At 39.6% G+C, this 17,575-nt stretch overlaps 1 protein-coding gene across 2 annotated transcripts in view; it reads left to right on the top strand.

The window, feature by feature from the left end:
- The first annotated feature begins 2,444 nt into the window (after window positions 1-2,444).
- KLHL4 (kelch like family member 4) overlaps window positions 2,445-17,575 on the top strand; it is a 90,620-nt gene continuing 75,489 nt past the window's right edge. The window contains exon 1 of one of the 2 annotated variants that reach the window (XM_005284563.5): window positions 2,445-3,204. In XM_005284563.5, the coding sequence (XP_005284620.1) occupies window positions 2,786-3,204 (419 nt within the window). In that variant the 5' untranslated portion in view covers window positions 2,445-2,785. The remainder of the gene's footprint in view (window positions 3,205-17,575) is intronic. The other variant, XM_042851211.2, reaches the window with a different exon arrangement.

The following is a 17,575-nucleotide window of genomic DNA, read 5'->3' as shown; positions in this document are numbered from 1 at the left end:
AGTGCCTTGGTGAAGGAGATCTCCTCCTATCTCTTTCTTCTGGTAAGGCCAGGGGAACATTTCTGGGCAGAGAGGAACTCCCTGTAATCGGTCGAGGTGGTAACAAGACAATGCATGGTGAAGGGAGGCCTCTATAACAATGTACCTGAGTGGTTCTTCTCTCACCTTCTTGTTTCTTGTCTTGAAGCCTTGGCAAATGAGACACCTGTCCCTGACATGATCCTCACTCAAGAACTTCAGGGAATGAGACCATTGCTCACGAGCCTCTCTGGAGCAAGGTTTGAAGCCAGGGGATGTAGGCACAGGCTCCCTGCATACCAGGCAGAGTCTGGAGTTGCCTAATTTATAAACAGTGGAAGGAAATAGGTAAAGAAAAAGAAGGAAAAGAAAGAAAAGAGGATTTGAGGACCCCCTTATGAGTACCATTAACTAGGCAAAACACTAACTGCACATTCACAGAGGAACAATTGACAGTATATGACGACCACTGACCATGGGTGGTAAGCAGGAACTGAAGGGTAGGCAGGATGGCCCTGCCTTTTTATACCTTCAGTTTGGACCGGGGCTGGGGGGTGGGGAAGCAACAAGGCAGAGATGTCATCAGCCCTAGAGGTACTGCTAAGGAAATCACTTCAGCACCAGAGTACCCGAGGCACACACACCTAGCTAATGGAAATATGCAATCACTTGAACAACAAGGAACTTTCTTTCCTCAGCTTATCTCCTCTGACCTGGCCAGTCCACCCCCTTCTCCTCTCCTGCCCAAAACTTCGTGTGTGGCTCTCAGTTCCCACTCTGAGAGTCCTTTTAAAACTCCGACTTTGTCCTCTGTCTCAGTCTGGTTTGGGAATTTTGCACTTCTGCACTCCTTGTGGACAAGTTGGGGGAAGTCCCCAGGTCTAGCCAGCCCATTGTAATTCAGGTGTTTCCATCTGAATAGGTGGTCTTTGAGTCCTAACAACATACTATTGACCCCTATCTGGAAAGGATGTAACACACCCTTGCCAGCAGTGGTGGACAAACAGATAGAGAGGTGTTCCACGATAAAGCAATTTCATAAAAACTTTGCAATACCAACCAGAATTCACAGGTTGTACAGATAGATTCCCTGAAGCACCACACCTGCAAATAACTACTTTCCCCTCCCTCATATATGTAAATCACTCTTGTGCTCCTCCATTATTTCACTTCTCCCCCTTCCCTCAAACTCTTTCTTCCCTTGCTCTCCTGATTAATTTCACACTGCTCCAACCCCCGATGCTATCTAGATTTGGCATGGATGCTGGGAGTAGGAATGAAACCTCATGACCCAACATAAATAAAGTCTGATGGTTCTTCAGTCCTATCCCTTATTCATTTTGCCTTGTCCTCATCCCATACTCCTTGGATTTAAACTATCCCTGACTCCAAGGGCCAGGACAGGAAAGGGAAAGTGGGTTTCAGAATCTGAGTGTTGTTGGACAGTGAAATTTTGGAGATCAAGAAAAGAGAAATGTTAGGAAAATGGAGAACAATATAGGTAAGTTGGAGGAGAGAGCAAAAAAATTGGGGATGGGGGAAGTGCTGCATTAAGTTTGGATCAGTACCCACACCTCTCAGGGCTTATCCAAGCTGAACCGCAGTCTTTTGAGGTTTGACTATCACTAGCAGTTATTTAAACAGTACTTAAAGAATGGTACACAGACAACTACACATGATATATTGCCAAGAAAGACAAACTGAGTGTCTTTTTTTAATACTATTAGTTTTTGTGTGTCACAAAGTTGTGTGCGTTACTATCTAATATTTATAATACATTTCACACAGTTCTGAACATTTAATGCTTGTCTAATAAAGAATCTCTAAAATAGAATTAATTTGGTTCAAAACATGTTTTGATGTACACTATCAAAAGAATGGTTTAAAAAAATCCCACCCTTTTACAGAGTCTGTACAAGGGCAAGAGCGTGTTTACACAGGAATTTAGCCAGGAAGCACTGTGTTTTTCACAGATATGGTCATTTAGGGAGGGTTTCTCCTCCAATATTTATAAGCTCTTCCTTTTCTCGTACCCACACTTAGTCAGACCGATACACCAGAAATGCTAACCCTAGTTTAAAAAATATTTCATACACTATGGCACAATGTTTTTTAAATAAGAAACTTCACTTTCTTTTAGGTAAGCACTTTGACACTTAAGGTTATTTATAGATATTTCACATAGTAAAGTGAGGTCTACTGCAATAAATGTAGTAAACCTGTTAAGGAAAATGTGAGCTGCAGGATACTTTCACAGTGAATCATTAGCAAAATCCACATAAGTAGTTCACCATTCATAATTTTGTAGCGAAATGCAGTATTGTTTATTAGCAGGCTTCATGCAAATCCTCATGGGAAACAAGATCTTATCACTTTATTTGTATGTGCTTCTCTGCATCTTAAGTTGCTGCCTAAGATCCCTTAGGATCATGTGAGGCTAGGTTATATCTGAGAGCTCTGTGCTGTAGTGCTGTATGTAAGCTTAGCAGCTGGGTAGTGTTATGGTAGCTGCTTTCCTGTGCTAAGCTGATTTACTTGTTTAAGGTCTGACCTCATCATCCTGTCAGTATGGATTCCCACCTATACAGTTAACAGCAGCTTAGCATCGGCTTGAAGTGCTAGCAGTATATTAGTCAGAAAAAAAGAGGGCTACTGGTATTTGTTCCTTTGTTGTCTTTTCTTAAGAAGAGGTGCTGAAACACAAGAGATAACAAAGAATCCATTTCCTTTCTAAAAGAATAGGCTTTTGTTCTTTTTTCCTGCAAAAATGTCAGTTTCTGGAAAGAAAGAGTTTGATGTGAAACAGATCCTAAGGCTACGCTGGAGGTGGTTCAGTCACCCCTCTCAAGGTTCCACAGGCACTGGAGGCTGCCTTCAGGAAGGATATGAGCATAGAGGGACACCGGTTCAGAATAGGTTGAAGAGCCACTCTCGGGACAGAAATGGGCTAAAGAAAAACAACAGTCCTGTTCACCACAATATACTGGCACCAGTGCCAGGTCCAACCCCTGTGCACCACCGATCTATTCAAACCTGGCATCAACAAAACCTCATAGAACAGCTGCGAGCAAATGAGGATATCCCCAAAGCAAGCACAGAGGAAAATTGTGTCAAAGAAGATTCAAGTAAAAATATACAGGAGTTGCAGATGATCACAGACGAAAATACAGATGAATCCACTGAGAGGTAGGAGTTTTAGATGTCTGTCCTGTGAAAGCTATACTCCAATCCAAATATTCCTAAATAATGTCTTTGTTTTTAACTAGAGTTGCCTTCTACATTCCTTGAACTTGCACTGTAAAATACAGATGTGACTGATAAAGAATATTTATAAACAAAAAAGTGTTCAAAATGAACCTGAGCCTTGCCATGCATTTTTTATATATTTTATGCTTCGCATTTTTCATTTTTGAGATCTAGCTCCTAATGAATAAGATCTGTCACTGTTTCCTTTGTTACTGCATATAGCAGCTCCAAAAAGCATGTCAATTTGTTGCCCTAATTTGTCATGCATAAAAACAATGAAAAACGATCCATCACAAAACACAGTCCTCATTCTGATTTTATCAATAACTGCAACTTTGAGAAATGTAAAACGTTGGAGACGCACCCATTATGTTGTTGCCACCAGTCTGTTAGCATCTTCACTGCCCCTTTTTACTGCCCTCTTGATAAATATAATTAACCTTGAACCATGTGGAAAGGAACCTACTTGGCATGGCTTTGAAAAGGTTCATTTCAAATCATATTACCTTCACAGCTAATTTGCTACAGTGAGAGACTAAATACTCTCTGCAAGCTCAGGTAATGAAATATTACTTACAGCTATGAGATCTTAACGCAGGAAGCTCAGGGTATGAGTTATTTTAAAATGTTAATATTGAGGGCTAAGATATTTATACGTGTCATTTGACTGAGGGTGACATGTAATATGCTTATTTTATTTTTGCTGATTTTTTCTAAGCAGATACCAACATTATTTACAATACCACATAAAATTAGATCCAATCAAGTATATATTTTAACATGGCAATTTATTTGTTGTATTTTGTGGGTTTGCTATCACTCTACCAGGAAAATTTACACTAACGAAAATGCAAGACTAATTTACCTAGAGACAGTTTCTGTCAGTAAGACACAGTTGACAGTTTGTGTATTTTTAGCAGTTATTTGTTCAAATTGTGAAATCTGGCATATAGGACATCTGTGATTCCTTAAATATGTCTGTACAAAAGAAGATGCATTCTGAAATTTCTTAGCTTGAAACTTCATTTCAAGTAGCATCTTAGCAGTGTTTAGTATACAAATTAATCACAAAAAAAAATCAAATAGGGAACAGTGTATATAAACAAGTCACTGAAGTTCTCAAATGCAATCAGATCAGATAAAATTAGGTGTATGCAGGTTAACTTGGTCAATCATTTGTAAGAGGTATGAAAAATCTAAAATATAAGGTCAGAACATATTTTGTTGAGATAATACTAGATATTTGAACTGTTATGAAAAAAAGTCAAAATTTCCTAAAAATTAAGTCTAAGTATAAATTTGCTGAGAAAGTATGTGAATGAAAACACTGCCAACAAGAAATGTATTGAATCAGAGAAGTGTCCACTGACTTTTGTGAAACTACTGACCATCAAATTTAAAAAAAAACTATACATTTTGACATTCTGTCCCTATGAAGTGAAAAAAACCCAACAAATGATCAAATTCAATTAGAGAAGTTATTAAGGATCTGTCTCTCAAAACAATATAGTCACAATATTTACCCTTTTGTATATGAACATTCTATCATAATGTGACAAAATTCTGTGACCTAACATTTCAGCCAATGAGTCATTTCAAGAATCTTTAAAAGTACTAAAGTCTACTTCTTTCTTAAAAAAAGACCCTATATAAAAATATACTGCATATGTTAGTATGTGCACACAGCGAAAACAAATATCTCTTGACCTTTCTCCTTTTACAGTCTCTTGGAAAAGTTTTATACTGAGATTATCAATTTTTTACAAATATAAGCCTCTTATGAAATAATACAGCTATTCAAGCTAGTGGTTTTTCCACAGAAATATTAAGAAAAGATTCTGCTTTGTTTTATGTTTAAAAAAAGCCAGTTAAACTTGAAAATATAAAATCTAACTTCAAGGGGGGAGGAATAACTTAAAATAAGTTTTAATACATACAAGCAATCTTACTTTAGCTCCCATACCTCAATTTCCATCATCAACCCCCCCCCCGCATGTTATTTCCATGCCATACAACACTATACACAAACCACACACACTAATTCACATTGTCATTGCAAGAGTAGACGTTAAATACTAGGTGCACTACAGTTCATAACAAATACAAAGACAAAGTCTTTACTATGTTACCAATAGAGGTTGTTGCTGTCATAAACTGACCCATACATTTTCTGCTCTCTAATGCTCTAGTTGTTCAGTTACCTATGAAAGCAGTCATCTTAAACCACACAGGACTTGATTTTTCCCCAGAGATGTTAGAAAGCCATGATTTTAACTGGAGTCACTGGGAACCGCCAATGCTCAGGACTTCTGAAATATCAGTCCCACTCAGTCTTCTGGATCTGCTTAATACATCTTACTACACTGTTAAAACTATGGCAGATTACCACAGCCATACACTCTAAATTTCACATCCGCGCCTGAATCCATACAAAAGGCGTTATTAACCATATCTCTTGTTTTAGGAGTGTAATGCCTCCACAGAAGTGTCTTGCTGCCATACTCTTTAAGTGTGCACTTGGAATCACTATACTATAGCCATGGGATCACTATACTATAGTAGGCAGCAATCAGGAGGTATGCACAATCCCAGTATTCAAAACACAGAAAGTGTAAGTACCATGATTTCTCTAACCATCCCTCTGCTCCTCTCTAAATTCCAGCTACAAATAGGGCTTCTGACGCTAAAGAAGAGGGGAGGAGTTCTAAGGGTCACTTTGACCATACCAGAGTCAGTAAGAACTCTATGATAAATGGGAAAGGACAGGAAACCAGGTCAAAACCTTTACCATAAACAGACTTTTGAAACCACTTCCATTTGACAGTGTAACTCTTCCTAATGGATAGGTTTTGAGACTTTAATATGATTGTCATGGTCTCAGAAAAAAAAAAAGACATCTTGTTTTAGAAATCCAGCAGCCATGACATCAGAGGAAAGTACCTGAAATCCAGATGCATCTCTATGTTGTTCTCCTGGAACAAGAGTTCCTGACTCAGAAGAAAACTCAGTGGATCATTTCTGGAGAGAGCAAAAAAGCTCCAAGAAACTATTCTGCCATGCCCATATTTGAGAACCAGTTGAGTGGCTCAATTCTAACACATTTATTTAGAGCCTGGACTCCTTAGCTCTCCCAAGACCATGATTAATAAAAGGCCCAAGATGTCTCCAACCTGGACTGGCAACATTTGTGTCTGTCATTATCAGAGGAACAAGCTCAGAGAACCATTCCCTTCAAGATATCTTCTGGCAGTGTCTTAGTAGAGGGTCTTTGATCTGCTAACGGAGAAACACTATAATGTCCAAGCTATCAACACTTGGTTTGCATACTGATTTCAATTATACTTGTAAGAGTTGCATCTGCAAATCTGTAGAAGGGACAATAAAGGTGCAGTCAGCCATCAAGCCTAGCAATGACAGATAAAAATCTCACTGGCCTTCTATTGTGTCCACTGTCTGGATGAGATCTTGGAATCTGTCCTTGGTTCGAATTTAGCCCTTATATTAGTTAAAACCTGAGTTGGTGCCAAGGTAGATCTTGTATTTACTCACAGAGATCTTTGAAGAGGAATCAAGTCCGTGACAGGCATGAACTTCTCCAGTACAATATTGGGGATTGTGGCCAATCATATAGATATACCTGGAAGATGGTATGATGCAGATAAACTGTAAACACCACCAAGCACTTGCAGCTTGATTGAAAGTCAGTGGAAGCCTTTCCAGGGACTTCACTGGGCTTTAAATTAAGGCCTTGGTGAATACTACTGCTATCTCAGACATGCTGGCAGACTGTCATGAACCAAAGGTATTCTTCTGGTAACTATTGCCCGAACTGCTGAAACCACCTCTTATGGAATCTAGGTGAAAATTTCCTCGAAAAAACAAATGGACTCAAACCTGAAGTTCTGGCCAGGGTGTTTGAAGCTTTCATCTTTTCCTAAGGACTCATCTGTCTTTTAGTTGTAAAGGTCTGTGCCTACAGAAGACAGTAATAAACTTCAGCCTTGGGCCTCAGAAAGACCACAATTCCTTGAGGCAGTCAAGCCCCGAGACAGAGATGGCAGTGACGCCAGAGATATCAAAGGAAGTCCCGAGGGAACATTTGGACACATAAGAATTTCTTTTCTATTCCCTTTTTCTGGAATGTTCTGGGCTCAAGAGACAGCTTTGTGTCATGTAGATAAATATATTTCCAAACCTATATAGATATATCTACAACAGCTGATAATTGAGAAATACCAATCTCAGGAACCCTAATTTATTAAATAAGCAAACCCTTTCAAAGTACATGGAGGCACCTGTCTTCAAGCAGACAAATACAATAAAATGCTTTGTATTTTTAGGCCAAGCTGTTTTTGAGACACTATGAGCCAAAAACACTAGGGAGCTTTCCAAAAAGCTGAGAAGATAATACCTGATTTTTAAAAAGGTTAGCATCTCTAAAATACATGGTAAAATTTTCCTTACACTTTAAAAATAAAGATCTATTCTGGCATCAGAATCTATATGGACAGTCTTATTTCAATTTGGCAAAATTAGGGGGAAGGGCACTAACAGATTTTAACAGAAATTTAGTTCTAATGTCAGATATGGACAGAGATAAAATGCAGAAGTGAAAGTCTGATAAATGGAGGCTACTTACATTATAGAAGTCATGTTTTTGAGGGGAAAAATATACATACATACATAATAGTATACCAGAAGGGTGATTAGAGAAGGGAAAATGCAAAGGCTGCTTAGATTACACACTAATTGGAAGACAGATTAAAATTAACAAAATAGACTATCGAAGAGTGATCCCTGTAGAAAACCAAAAATTGACTAAACAAATAAATTCCAGATAATATTTTGTAGGCAACTTTCCACATCAAACCAATATATAACCTGGATATTAAATATCTGTTAGCTATATTTTTTATGAAAACATTAATCTGGAATTGATGCCTGATAGATGTGACTATGTATCTGGATCTGTGGAAGCATACAGTATCTACAAAAGCAGAGATGTATTATTCCAGGAAATACCACACCACCTGTGTATTGTTTAACACTATATTCATCCAGGTTATTGTACAGTATATGAGAATTAGAATTAACTGTGGTATGCAAGATACCACAGCTATTTCCATTTTTCAGCAGAGAGAGAACTGTGGTGTCTATGATATCACTATGAGTTACCTATGGGTAAATGTGAACACTGTCCAGGTATGGGGCTTTTGAAAAATCTCAGCCTTGGAAATTTAGATGTACAACTCCCATTAATTTCAGTAGGAATTTTCCCTCTAAATTGTAAGGTGGTTTTGAAAGTCTTAGTACTGGTGTATAGTATGGTGAAGTATATATTCAGTAGGACTCCTTTCTCCATTGAGGCAATGTATTTTCTGTAGTTTCCATTTACAATTTTCAGTTATGTCTGGTAATTCATTTTGAAAGATTTTGAAGTTTCTGAGATTCCACTTGAGGAAATGTTGAGAGGATAGTCTGAAGTATCTTATAAGAAATGTGTAGTAGATTTCTTGTTTAAGACTGAAAACTCATTTAAATGTCAGCTACGTATGCCATCCACACAGAGAAACTTTATTACAAATCTTATTCTTCACTTTCCCTAATAGACATCTATCTATACTGTAGGGCAGTAGACCCTTCATATATTATCTATTACTGTGAGGGTATCTCTCTCATAGCTACTCAGGAGGGGGTGAACCCCATCACAGGTTGAAAAGGGAAAGTTAATTATAGCACAGGTGCAATGGATGTACCTAATGAAATGCATCTCAGCCACAGAGTGTGGGATAAGATTCATTAGGTGATAACTTCATGGACACTTGGCTGTGTTATGTGTGAAGAAGGCTATCTTAGACCACTTGAGAGCAGAGCCTTTCCCAAAGGGCAATGCCTATTGACTTGATGACATGGTGGTTGCATCCTGATAGGAACTCATTGGATAAAGTATCTGAGTGAATAATTTTAGAACAGTTTTAATGAGTCTTGCCTGCTGGATCCCAAAGTTGGGTCCAAAGGTTTTGGCCTTGCTCCACCAGAGAGGTTATAGAGATGAAAGAGGCCTATCTAGATGCTGAGGTCATTGAACAGCCCAAGAGATGGGCAAAGCTAAGGGTCGAGAGAGGAGGAATGAAGGGGAACCCCAAGCCCCAGAGGGAAAAGGCAACACATGAGGAGAAAAATTTCTAGACAGTTCTAAGTCCCAGGGACAAGAGGAGCTAGCAACACCTCAGAAGTTCCCACAAACCCATTACGGACCTTCAGGCAGAAATCAAGAACGCCCTGTGGTCTGTTTTTGTAATAGCCAGTATGGCTATATAAAAAGAAACTGCCCTCATATGGAATGCAGTTACCTGGCATGCTATTATAGCCTTGTTTGTGGACTGGGAGGTTCCCATAATAGGGTTGAACCCTACCATAAGCCATTAGATTAGGGAACTGGTAATAAAATCCTCTAGACTAACGGAATACGACTCTGACTGCTGGTTAATCCAGGGCAACAATAATAAAGGTGGGCAGACACTTGCTGGTACACATTTCCTGTATGCATGGTGAGATTCACATGTACCTGATTGTGGAGGTGGACATTGAAGTATGAGGTCAGCAGGGCCAGCTGAGGGTTGGGGTGGTAAGGAACCTCTCCTGGTCTGTGATTGTTGGCCAAAACTAGTGGTGTTTCATGACCCTCATACAACACAAGATATCACTGAGTTGATAGATGACAAGATAATGCTGGCCCAGAAACCTAGGCTTAGGGCTGGTTAATCTTGCTGAATAGGCTGGAAGTAATCAGACACACCAGACAGGCTTGGCAATGCTGAAAGAATCAAAGATGAGGTTTTCAGTTGTCTCCAAAGCCTGGAGGTGCAATTAAGAGACCAGACAGCTTATGCAAGAGATGTTGGAAGGACAAACAGGAAGCTTTAAAACATCTTTAATGCCTGGCCATACAATTACAAAAGGTGAGGTGAGAGGTGGAGGAAGTGAAGGCCTCCTGGCAGAAGGTTATGATGGAAGAAAAGAAATAGGAACAGGAACTGATCCAAACCAAGATGGAGCTGGACCATATATCAACTGTTCAAAGAGGGGCTGGATATGTTGTGGGTAGCAAAATAATTTGGACCCTTCAACCCAGGAACAAGCACCCGTGGGCTTGAAAAAGAAGGAAATTGGGTAGACCTCTGGGAAAAGGATGCCCTCAGTGAGAAGACAGAGGAGGCTGCACTAACCACAGAACCGGATTCTCACCTTGAAGAGACACCAGAAAAGGATGAGGGGAAAGCTCAGGGTACACAGATTGTTGACTGCTGATCAGGCCATACAAAAAGTCACAAGACAAAGAGCAGCAGGAGGAATACTATCTAAAGAGTCTGCAAGAAAAAAAGATCTATGGGTTATGTGGGTGCATGAACTAAAGGAAGAACTAGAACAGGAATTTGGACCAGCACAGTAAACTCCAAAGAGTACCCCCAATGGGTACTGTTTAAAGGAGGAGGAGGAGGTAACGTGTGATGGGATAAAAACAATCACAGGCTGGAAAGAGGTTAATTATGAAATGGATGCAATAGATTACTTAATTATATCTCAACCACAGGGTGTGGGACTGGAAGGTATTGGGTGATAACTTAGTGGACACGGAGGCCCCAGAAAAGGCACGAAAATTCTCTCTGATCAGAGAAGCCACAGGGAGCAGACAAGATCCTATGAAAGGCTGAAGTGCCAGAGGCTGTTGAAGGCTGGAAGATCTAAGAGGCTTCATACCAGAACTGGAGAGAGGCAATGGAACCCCAAGAAAGGGGTTATGCACCAGACCCAGAAGAGAGATTGATTCTCTTCAGGACTTTAGACTGTACTGGGACATCTGTTGCCCCAGAAGGGGGTTAGTTTAGCAACTTCTCAGCTAGAGGACTGAGTGGTGCACAAAGAAAGATGAATTGCAGGGGGCACCAGAGACAAAAATCCCTGCAAAATCACACCCTGACACAAGGGGGCACACTGGAGGTGAGTATGGTAGACAAGCACTACAGTTCTCTTTCTTTTTTGAATAAATATCTGATATTATCAGATAAAAGCCTCAGCTGACATTTTTCAGGTAGGAACATTATGAAAGAATTATCCATTTGATTGTTGCAATATCCCAACAGGTTGGGAGAGTGTCGAATATTAAACAATGGAAAATAAATCAATTAGATTTCTCTGGTCCTAATTGCCAGTTCAGAGTAATATCATTTTGTCTTAATGTGGCATTTGCCAGTGGCACAGTCTGTCACATTTCTTATTAATAAAGGACCCTTTTGGGGATGCTTTCACACTACACACTCATCCCGGCCATCTACATTTTGCAACAGACATTCAGTGACACATGATGTCATTTTAATTTCTCAGGAGCAAAAGATCAGTTCCTATCAAAAAGGATGAGAGTTGATAATTTCTTTGAAAAGAGAACATATGATTTTATTTTTTTTTAAACTGAGCATATTCAGGCCAAAAAAATCCTCTTTACTGAGAATACAACTCTGAGTATTCAACTTAAACTTCTAGACTGGTTAATAATGCTTGATAATAAATAAAAAGAAAAATTGATGAGTTAATTGAATATAGCACTCAGGAATTAAGACAGTATTGTTCTGTAAAATGTCATTATTTTAGTTATTTGAGCAGGCTACTCAGTAACTGTCTCAATGCAGAATTGAGAAGAATAAAAATGACAAGGCACTCACTTTCCAACCTTAACTAGAACATGGATAGACCATGATATATTTATTAGAACAGGTGAGCAACTACTGTGTTCAATATGCTTCATCAGGAGACTAGTTCCCTGCCAAGAGTAAAGAGTCAGACTTGTAAAACAATTTCCTGATGCTTCAGGCAAAGTTTAGAAACTACTATTGCTAATCTCATCCAGCAGCAACCTTTATTTTTAAATGAAGCCATTAGCTGTTCTATTTTATCCCATGCTTTCTCTGAACTTCTAGTGTTGTAAAGGAAACCTTTCAACACTATTTGACATACTCACTAATGCAATAAAGAATGCTAAAAATGTGGCTAGACAAGAAATAGTTTGCCTCTGATCTTCATCAAGAGCTGAAAACTGATTTTAAAAGCGTTTACTGGATGTGAGGCAAGCTACATGTTACAGTCATTCAAGACAGAGGAAGAGGTTTGGAAAACAGCATAAATAAAATGGAAGGCTTAAGATTCTGAACACAATGCTTTCATCATTTCTAAGTGAAAAAGGAAACTCTAAACTATACCAAAGGTCTAACTATTATATTGGAGAAAAATTATAGAGTTTGTAGAAGATGGAAGTTCCTTTTCAAAAAGGATTTTAAGATTTCAAAATGTGGCTTCATTCCAACCGAACAACCCCCCCAAATTTAGAAATTATCTGTAAAGGAATATTCAGGGGGAAAAAATCATTTTGGGTCAAAACATTTCATTTTCACAAAATCAAAGTCATTTCAGAGCAAGAAGACAAAATGTTTCATTCTGCAAGTGTGAAAGGGAGCTGCATTGGGAGGTGGGAAATAGGGACTGTGCAGAGCTAGCTTCCCTTCCTGATCTCAGAGCAATGGTACGAATCGTTGGCATAAAGGGTACCTTATACATAGGGCCCTACCAAATTCATGGTCCATTTTGGTCAATTTTACAGTAATAGGATTTTAAAATTAGTAGATTTCATTATTTCAGATATTTAAATCTAAAATTTCAGTGTTGTAGCTGTAGGGGTCCTGACCCAAAAGGGAGTTGTGGGGGGGGCAGGAGTCACAAGGGGGGTTGCAGTATTGCTACCCTTACTTCTGCGCTGCTGCTGGCAGCGGCACTGCCTGCAAAGTTGGGCGGCCGGAGAGCAGCAGCTGCTGGCCAGGAGCCCAGCTCTGAAGGCAGCGCTGGTGCCAACAGCAGTAAGGATGGCATGGTATGGTATTGCCACCCTTACTTCTGCACTGCTGCCTTCAGAGCTGGGCCCTCAGCCAGCAGCTGCCGTCCTCTAGCTGCCCAGCTCTGAAATAATGGTGGCAATACCATGATTCTTTCCACCCCCCCGCAACCCCCTTTTGGGTCAGGACCCCAGTTTGAGAAATGCTGGTCAGGGTAAAAGTACAAAAAAAGACCATATTCCACGGGGGAGACCAGATGTTATGGTCCATGATGTGTTTTCCACAGCCGTGAATTTGGTAGGGCCCTACATATACACTCTAGTAACCCTTGCTTTGATACACATGAATGGCCATGATCTGGCCCTTTCTTTCTCTCTCCCCTTCCCCTCCCCCCGAGAACTGTGAAAAAGTTCTTAATATTAAGTTCCCTTACCGAGATAAGACATTTTTGCTAAAAATCATGTGCAAATATAAATAAGTAAAAAAAAATGCATTGGTGAAATTTTATAAACTGAGAATAAAAATAAAATTAAAGTAAGTATTAGAAGAAGCGTGTGGTCAGAATTATTCTGGAGGTTTCTGGAAATCTATAGCACTGAATGACAAACCTACTCTTTTGGTAAATTTGACACCACGATTTTCAAGCTTCCTTTTTATGAATTAGTATTTACCTTTTCTTATAAGTTTTCAACGCTTGCCTCTACAAATAGACTGTTCACTTGAGTCTCCAGTGTTGTTGTGCTTGTGTCATACATAACAGGGTACGCTTTCAGAGTGATGCACTGTGTTTTAGCCACATAACTGCCTTCAGTATTCTCCATGTACCATATACAAAAGGATGTTCAAGCAAAGACAGTCATACTCCTCCAATTGGCTAAGCCTCTCAAAAGAATTTTTACACTGAACAATTTACATGACCCCATGAACATGGCTCACTAATTAACAGATTAGTTTTAATAGGCTGGTATTAGAAATCCTTAATTGGAATTTTGTATATTCCTTTAAGTGAATGTTTTCAATTGCTCAAAGAAGAGGAAAAAGGAAATAAAGGAGGAGACTCCACCAGTCTTTATTTCTGATTGATAATTCCATTGACATTAGGAGCATAATATGCATACCATGAGATGGGTAAACTTCAAAGAAAGACGTGTACTACTTATGTACTTATGACTTGCGTCTGATGAAGTGGGCATTCACCCACGAAAGCTTATGCTCCAATACTTCTGTTATTCTTAAAGGTGCCACAGGACCCTCTGTTGCTTTTTACTTATGTATTGACTGCCAGTGGGTGTATAAATGCAACAATTAGTATACATATACAAAAACAAGTATAAGACTCAAATCTGTTCTTGAATTCAGATGTTCTACACCTCAAGGTAATGTGCTGCCACTTCATTAAAATAGACATGCTAACTTGCATCACTATAAAAAATTGTCAAAATGTGTCTGCAATTACTTAAAAATATCCTCCTCAAAATCAGTAACTCTGGGACCAAAATCTCTAATTCTAAAAAAAGTTATGAGAAGGTAACCTGTATAATTTTGCACAATACCATTGACCTACAAGTATTAACATATCTAACCAGTCTTTGCAATCACTGCAGAAAACCAGGCCATCTGAAATATGTGCCTTTTTTTTGCTAAAACCACTAAGTGCTATCAAACGAAGGTCTGGAAAACCCAAGAAACTTTGAGGAAACAAGTGCATCATGTGAGTCTGAGATGAAAGTACATTTTTAACATATGACCTGTTATTTGCAAGGAGTGGTTTTCCACTTTGCAGGAATACTCACACAGACAGAACTCAAGGAAATGTCAGTTTCTTGTGATTTTTTCCTCTCTATACAGTATCTCAGATTATATAAACAGAAAATAATTTTAACATTGGAAAACCACTGTCCAAATAGAGCCAAATCCTAGCCTTATTTGGCAGCAAGAGGCACAGTACCCACTTTCTGACAATATAGCTATTGACCACACTGAACAGACTAATCTTAATGAGGGTTGGGCCAAGTGCAGAATAGGGCCCTAAAGTTTTGAGATCAGAATCTGATGAACAGCTTGAATGGAAGGGAAACTCTTCCTACCTCTCCACTTGAGCAATCCTCTACAGATCCTGTCCCTTTCCCTTTCTTGTGCTATAGCTTTCAAAGCTCAGCAACACCCAGTTAAACTTGCTTGGGAAGAGAGAGAAAAGCCTAGGAATGTGGAGTGAACAAAAGAAGAAAAGAAAAAAAAATTCATTGGGGAGGAGTTAGAGACTATTGGGGGTGAAGTCTTCCCTAATGTTGCTAGAACCCCAGGTGTTACATTTCACTTCCACCCTAGGAAGGAGACAGAGCTGACTGAAAGTATATGAGTTGTGTGTCAGCCATCGGGTTGGGAAGGAGTCTTTCTGGAGCATCTCCAAAGAGCACAGAAGAAATATACAAGTCTTGAGTGCTCTGCCTTATGGAGGCAGAAATCATAGATATGGTTAGGCACTTAGTGAATCACATCTAGGTGTGGATGTTGACCAACAAAGTTAAATTATATTTTGTTCTAAGGCTCAAATTCTATCTCCTCTATTTCTGTAGTGGTAGAATGTAAAGGTCCAGGAGGCAGGCAGTCTTGCATAGTGGTCACAGCTGGGTTGAAGCCTGCACACCAGGTCGCTAAGCAGAGGTAGGAAGAATCACAAGAGCCAGATCCTGTAAGCAAGAATCAGGGTCAGAGTCAGGCCAGAGTTGTCGACAGGAAGTAGCACCAGGCTGGAATCAGAAGGCAAGAGTTAGAATCAAGCTAGAATCAGAGACTAGAGATCAGAGGCAGTACCAGGCTAGAATCAGGAGGCAGGAATCAGGGTGAGAGTCAGGCTGGAGTCAGAGATCGGAGATCAAAGTCTGGCATTGCAGCAAGCAAAGTCTGTGTAGTTGCCCAGATAACTTCCTGGGGCAACCCATGGGGTTAAATAGGGCACTAGTTACTTCCAAATCACTGGAAGGTCCTCAGTCCATTGGTTAGAATGCTCCCATTAGTATAAGTTCATAGTCCAGAGGCTAGAGCAGAATAGAGGCTGGAGCAGGAAAGAGGCAAAATGGAGGTGTTTCCAGGGCCTTTTATAGCTTCTGCTATGTTGAGGGAAACCCATTGTTTCAAACAAAGCCCTCAGCATAGCTGGTGGAAAATTAGAGGTAAAAGATGGGAGATTGGAGTCACATGGGCAAGTCACATGTCCCGCATAGTTTCACTTAGTCATAGCAGGAAAGTCCATTATCTGTAGATAGGTGTCTCCCATGGTCCATTGTGAGTTAAGTGTCCCTTGATGAGCCAATTAATTTGAATAGTCCCTTCAAGATGTGCAGGCTGAATACCTTGTGGGCCCAAACATTTTAAATATAGGTATAGAGCCAATACTCATGATTTCAAATACAAAAATTATAATGCATACAAATAGCATAATCATATTCAGCAAATCATCACCTTTCCATAGACATCTTACATGCCACATTTTGTACATGATTTGTTGCAAATATATAACAATGGTTGCAACAATCATCTATATAGTCATATTTTAATCAGATAACGTCACAGTAGGAGAATAGGGTGGAGATGGGAACTAAGTATGAGGCTAGTAAAAAGCAGCAACTAACCAAACATTGAGCATAGGTTAAGAGTAACACTGTCCCACAGCCCCTAGAATTGCACTAAAGGAAAATCCCCTTTACATAATTTAATTTCTGAGAGGCAAAAGTGGTAGAATTAAGGCAGAGACAATTTAACAGGAACAAATGTAGCTAGATAGGCAGCGCAAGAACCAAGGGTAATGTTGGAAAATGAGAAGCAGATCATTCCCTCCCGCATGACAACCAATGGAAAGGGATTTCTTTGATAAGATTCTCCTGTAACATACTGCTAAGCTGGTGGGGTTCACTCCTATGTAAAAGTCACTCCAAACCTACTGGATCCCAGGAACTCCCAGAATGCCCTGTGCCTCTGCAGGGGGTTCGCCCTCCACAGCCCTCTGCTAACATAGCTCCAATGGAACTGTGAATTTCTGGCCATGATTTTTCTCTAAAGGGGTAGCCTTCAGAAAAATTAATAAATGTTACATTAACTTTTCTTTGTAACATTGTCAACAGACCTGAATGGCTGACTCAGCTTGTAAGTATTGACATAAGTGCTCTGGTGAATCATGTAAAGAATAAAGCTAATTTATTATCTGCCATTTCTTACCTTAGGAAACATGGGCCAGCACCAAAAATAGACAGCCAACCAAAACACATACCTCAGCTTGTTAACGCAGTCTGCATCACCAGAAAATACTAAGATTCAGATCCACAAAGGTACTTAGGCCTCTGAGTCCCAACTTTGCTCCACCTATCTCCTGCTTAAGCCCCAGAGTGATTCACATTCAAGTGCTTGGCTATGACTACCCAGACACTTAGGAA

The sequence above is a fragment of the Chrysemys picta genome, chromosome 9, assembly GCF_011386835.1.
Source record: "Chrysemys picta bellii isolate R12L10 chromosome 9, ASM1138683v2, whole genome shotgun sequence".
NCBI classification, from domain to species: Eukaryota; Metazoa; Chordata; order Testudines; family Emydidae; genus Chrysemys; species Chrysemys picta.
This window is presented reverse-complemented; position numbering and strand designations above follow the sequence as displayed.